Genomic DNA, 5,614 nt, shown 5'->3' with positions numbered 1-5,614 from the left:
AATTTGAAATAATATTAAAATTCTCAAACAGAAAAACATTAAACATAAATATATAAAATATAACTATTTACAGAGAGACAGGAATAAAAAGGACCCAGCTTAAAGTGGAAGAGCATCAGGGAGAAGGAGGAGAAAAATAAGAACATTGTTTCTGCCCTGGAGAGCCTGCTTTTTTCACACATACATGAGCATTACTCGCAGTTCTCACAAGTTGATTCTCAAAGTGCAAACCTTTGTAGATTTCAAAATGTAAAAGTATTGTTTTTCCAGGGTTTTCCTTCGTCTGCGCGCCACTTTTGTGCGCCTTTTCCCCTCCCGGTACAGGTGTCTATTTACGAATGAGGGTCATTTATGGGTGTTTTTGTGTTGTCTTTTCTATTGGACGTGATGGTTATCAAAACCAAACACGGTAAATTTGGCAAGTGCAGGAGACACGACACGGAGGAAATTTGTCAATCAGGCTGCAGAATGCAATGCGCATTGTTGAAAGCTGTACTGTGTAATAAACAAATCTGCGAAAAAGCGAGGCAGTGACGGATGAACAGTGGGACTGTTATGGTAAGGACTAATTCAATGGTTCATGCAGCACCCTCTGGTGGTTGTGCCGTGTGTATTTGTTGTTGCAGTTTGGCAATAAACAGAGTCGCCACGTTAAGACAGAGCTGTCCCAGTGTCGTTTATGGCGTTGCTATTAAAGTCACGAGAGCTACCAAAACATGGTGTCAGAAGTGCTTGGGAGAGAAGAAGAACATAACGGAACACGGAAACTTCCTCACCGGAGAGAACTCGCCCTGCAAGTTTGCATTAACAGCCACAGTAAGAGCTAAGCTAACAAATTAGCAAACGCTAACTAGCATCTCGCGACTAGCAACATGGCAGCCGCACCAGCAGCCTTTCAAGTATCACCGCCGTCGAAGTTTGATTTTTCAAAGCTGGAAGAGTGGCCGAAATGGATCCGACGCTTCGACAGGTTCAGGATAGCATCCGGACTCGAGCTACAATCGGACGAAAACCAGGTTAACACTCTGATATATACAATGGGCGATGAAGCTGAAGACGTGATCACCTCGTTGAACCTGACCGAAGAGGAGGCGAGTGAGTACCACACTCTCAAAGACAAACTCGAGGCACACTTTGTAGTCAGAAGAAATGTTATCTTTGAACGTGCAAAGTTCAACCAAAGGCAGCAAGAAGCAGGAGAGACTGCAGACGGGTTTATTACATCTCTATATGCCTTGGCTGAGCATTGTGGCTACGGGGCGCTGCACAGTGAAATGATAAGAGACAGACTCGTTGTCGGAATAAGAGACAAGAGACTCTCGGAGCAACTACAAATGGATGCGGAGCTCACATTAGAAAAAGCAGTGATACGGATTCGCCAAAGTGAACTTGTTAAGAAACAACAGGATCTTCTTAAAAACAACTTCAAGCAGGAGAATCTTTGCAACGTGGACATCGTTAAAGCAAAAACGAAACACTTCAAACCACGAAAGACTGTACCACAAACCACAGAGAGGAATGTGAAAAGCCAATGCAACCGATGTGGAAAGACACCCTTTCACAGCAAACACCAGTGCCCAGCCAGAGAGGTACTCTGCAATCAGTGCAAAAAGAAAGGTCACTACGCAAGAGTATGTAGGTCTGGGGCAGTGGGAGAAATACGTGCAGCGGGTGGTAACAGAGAAGAAAGAGAAATAGCATTTCTGGGAACAGTAGCCTCAGATAGAACAGAGGATGCGTGGTTGACTAAAGTAAAAGTTAACAATGCAGACTGCTGGCTAAAAATTGATACAGGAGCGGACGTAACCGTCTTGCCTGAAAAAGAGTACAACACTCTAGCACAAAAACCGCAGCTGCAACCCACAGATCTGAAACTATATGGGGTGGGAATGTCTCCATTAACAGTTAGAGGGAAATTTACTGCTAACTTGAGCACTCCAAGCAAAGCTACAGTACAGCCTGTGTATGTAGTAGCAGACCTGACACAAGGATTACTAAGCCGCATAGCGAGTGTAGCACTCGGGTTAGTGGCTAGAATAGAAACTGTGTCACTCACTTCAGTAGAAACAGTGAAGCAGCAGTTTCCAACACTATTCAGTGGGTTAGGCCGGATGGCGGGGGAATACAAAATTGAGCTTAAAGCAGACGCCAAACCGTTTGCCCTGTCAACTCCAAGAAGAGTCCCGCTTCCCCTGTTACCCAAAGTCAAAAGAGAACTAGCTCGTATGGAAGAGTTAGGTGTCATCTCCAGAGTAGAGCAGCCTACCGACTGGTGTGCAGGAATGGTTCCAGTACCTAAACCAAACAGAGAAGAAGTGCGCGTGTGCATGGACTTGACCAAACTGAATAACTCAGTGAAAAGAGAAAGACACATGTTGCCATCAGTTGAGCACACTCTAGGTCAACTAGAGGGCGCGAAAGTGTTCTCGAAACTCGACGCTAATTCAGGGTTTTGGCAAATACCTTTGTCCAAACAGTCAGCTCTTCTCACAACCTTCATCACGCCATTCGGAAGATTCTGTTTTAATAGACTTTGTTTTGGCATATCTTCGGCCCCCGAACACTTCCAAAAACGAATGTCTCAGCTTTTAGAGGGGCTGGAAGGAGTCGTCTGCCAGATGGATGACATTCTGGTTTATGCTGACACACAAACCCAGCACGACAAGAGACTGATCGCAGTCCTGGAACGGCTCACAAAAGCTGGGGTGACATTGAAAAGTGAGAAGTGTGAGTTTGCAAAGACCTCAATCAAGTTCCTCGGACAGATCATCGATGCTGCAGGAGTCAAAGCAGACCCGGAGAAAGTGAAAGCAGTCAGCAACATGGAAGCGCCCACGGATGTGGGTGGAGTGAGACAATTCCTAGGAATGGTTAATCATCTAGGCAAGTACCTTCCCCACTTAGCAGAGAAAACACAGCCGTTGAGAGAACTACTCAGTACCAAAAACATGTGGTGTTGGAGTGAGGCTCAACAAACAGCGTTTGACAACATTAAGGCAGAACTGAGTAAACCACCGAACTTGGCACTCTACAACCCCAAAGCACAAACAACAGTATCAGCTGATGCATCCTCCTATGGACTAGGAGCGGTGCTACTTCAGAAACAAGAGGATGACGCAACCAAACCAGTGGCCTTTGCTTCAAGAGCATTAACCCCCACGGAACAGAGGTACGCTCAAATAGAGAAGGAAGCGTTAGCCATAACCTGGGCATGTGAGCGATTCTCTGATTTTCTTATAGGCATTGAGTTCCATGTTGAGACAGATCACAAGCCTTTAGTACCACTTTTGGGCTCCAAGAACTTAGACAAACTGCCACCACGAGTACAAAGACTGAGAATGAGATTAATGCGGTACTCTTTCACCATCTCACATGTCCCAGGCAAACACATCGCAACTGCAGACGTGCTGTCCAGAGCACCAGAAAAAACTGTTTGTGATGAGACATTAAGAGACGAAATGAACCTGTATGCACATCAGGTGATTTCAGGTCTTCCTGCAACAGAGGAGAGACTACAACAAATAAGAGAGCAGCAAGACAAAGACGAAACACTAAAACAAATCAAACTCTACTGCAAGAATGGCTGGCCGGACAAACTCAAAATACCAGGTCCATGTTTCCCATACCACCAGCATGCAGGGGACCTGACTGTTGAAAATGAACTTCTCCTAAAAGGTATGCGTATAGTTATCCCAAAAATATTACAAAAAGATGTTTTGACACGACAGGTTTGCACACAGGTCACCAGGGCATTGTAAAGTCCAGGGAACGAGCCAAGCAGTCGGTATGGTGGCCAGGACTGAGCTCTCAACTACAACAGCTGGTAGCAGAATGTGAGATGTGTGCAAAGGTGAGACAGCAACCCAGATAAACACTCATGCCAACTGAGTTTCCTACACGGCCGTGGGAGTTAGTTGGTGCTGATCTTTTTGAGTGGAGTAACAGCCAGTATTTGGTTGCAGTGGACTATTTCTCACGATACATAGAAATAGCTAAGCTGTCCTCTACCACATCAGCAGCAGTGGTTGACCACTTAAAGTCCATATTCGCACGCCACGGCATTCCAACAGAGTTAAGGTCGGATAATGGTCCACAATTCTCCTCAGAACACTTCCAAAAGTTTGCTTCAGAGTGGGGCTTTGCCCACACCACTTCCAGCCCGAGATTCCCTCAGAGCAATGGTGAGGCTGAAAGAGCAGTGAGAACAGTAAAGAGCCTTCTACAGAAAGAAGGAGACCCATATCTTGCTCTCATGGCATATCGCGCCACACCACTTGCCAGTGGACATAGCCCTGCAGAGCTTCTGATGGGGAGGAAACTTCGTACCACAGTTCCCATACTTCCATCCTGCCTCAACCCAGGCTGGACAAACATCACTAAACTGAGAGAGAGAGAAGGGAAGGAGAAAGAAAAACAGTGGAAATGGTTCAACAACAGACACAGAGCACAAGACCTCACAGGACTACACCCAGGAGATCAAGTCTGGATCACAGACATGAAAACAAATGGAACTATATCAGGCAGAGCAGAGACGCCGCGTTCTTACCTTGTTGAGACCCCGAGAGGACTTCTACGTCGAAACAGGAGCCATCTCATCACACTAAAAGAGACCAAGACGGAACCGACAGAACAGCAAACCCCTGTCATACCAGAAGACAGCAGCAGCCCGGTTTCGAACCAGGCACAGCAGTGTCTTACACCACCGAATGACCGGATTACTGAAAAAAGATATCCCACCAGAGACAGAAACCCACCGAGATACCTTAAAGACTTTGAAGTAGGTAGTAGGTACTCTCGAGCACCTGAGTGACCAGCCAGGGGCAGAATAATCCCCTCACTCAGCGGAAGGATTGGGAAGTCTACCCCACCTTCATAGTTGGATAAGTTCACACAGTTAAATAAAATAATTGTTATAAAGTGGAAACAATAAATGTCCGTTACAGAATAAAAGTTAATGTAACAGCATTGAAATATTCAGCTACAAGTTAAGTTGCAGTGAATGTAGTGTTGACATAAATGTGGATTAGCACAGGAAACATTATGGTTATAATGTACTCAGAAAGGGGGATGTTATGGTAAGGACTAATTCAATGGTTCATGCAGCACCCTCTGGTGGTTGTGCCGTGTGTATTTGTTGTTGCAGTTTGGCAATAAACGGAGTCGCCACGTTAAGACAGAGCTGTCCCAGTGTCGTTTATGGCGTTGCTATTAAAGTCACGAGAGCTACCAAAACAGGGACCACTGTGTGCTGTTTATTAATAAACAATAACATATATTCCTATATGACAACATGCATAAAAGCAGAAAGGTATTTGTACATCAGTGGGAAAATAGCGAGACAGTAGGCCGGTGTTGTGCCAAAAAGTGATTTCCAATGTTTCTGTGTATTTTTTATGTGTAATAGCTTTACTTATGTTGGTAAATTGACTTGGGTGAACAGGGTTTACAAAGGGGTTATATATAGAATTCAAAAATTATCTGTTTTTCAAATATCTTCATAACTCTGTGTTATTCCTTCGTATTAGTACTATTGTGCTAATAGTTTTTGCGCAGCTTCCCCGGCTCAGTCAAAAATTTCAAAAGAGAAATGAATGAACTTACCAGGTTGCCCGAT

The 5,614-nt window shown here is 44.9% G+C and overlaps 1 protein-coding gene across 1 annotated transcript; it reads left to right on the top strand.

Annotated features, from left to right (window-relative positions):
* Positions 1–555: 555 nt before the first annotated feature.
* Positions 556–3,153, top strand: LOC120722642 (uncharacterized protein K02A2.6-like). The gene is made up of 2 exons (XM_040013693.1): positions 556–2,870; positions 3,085–3,153. The coding sequence occupies exons 1-2, from the start codon at positions 873–875 to the stop codon at positions 3,151–3,153; spliced, it is 2,067 nt and encodes a 688-aa protein (XP_039869627.1). The 5' UTR covers positions 556–872.
* The last annotated feature ends 2,461 nt before the right edge of the window (positions 3,154–5,614 follow it).

The sequence above is a fragment of the Simochromis diagramma genome, unplaced genomic scaffold (genome assembly GCF_900408965.1).
Source record: "Simochromis diagramma unplaced genomic scaffold, fSimDia1.1 OVJJ01000705.1, whole genome shotgun sequence".
Lineage (NCBI taxonomy): Eukaryota > Metazoa > Chordata > Actinopteri > Cichliformes > Cichlidae > Simochromis > Simochromis diagramma.
This window is presented reverse-complemented; position numbering and strand designations above follow the sequence as displayed.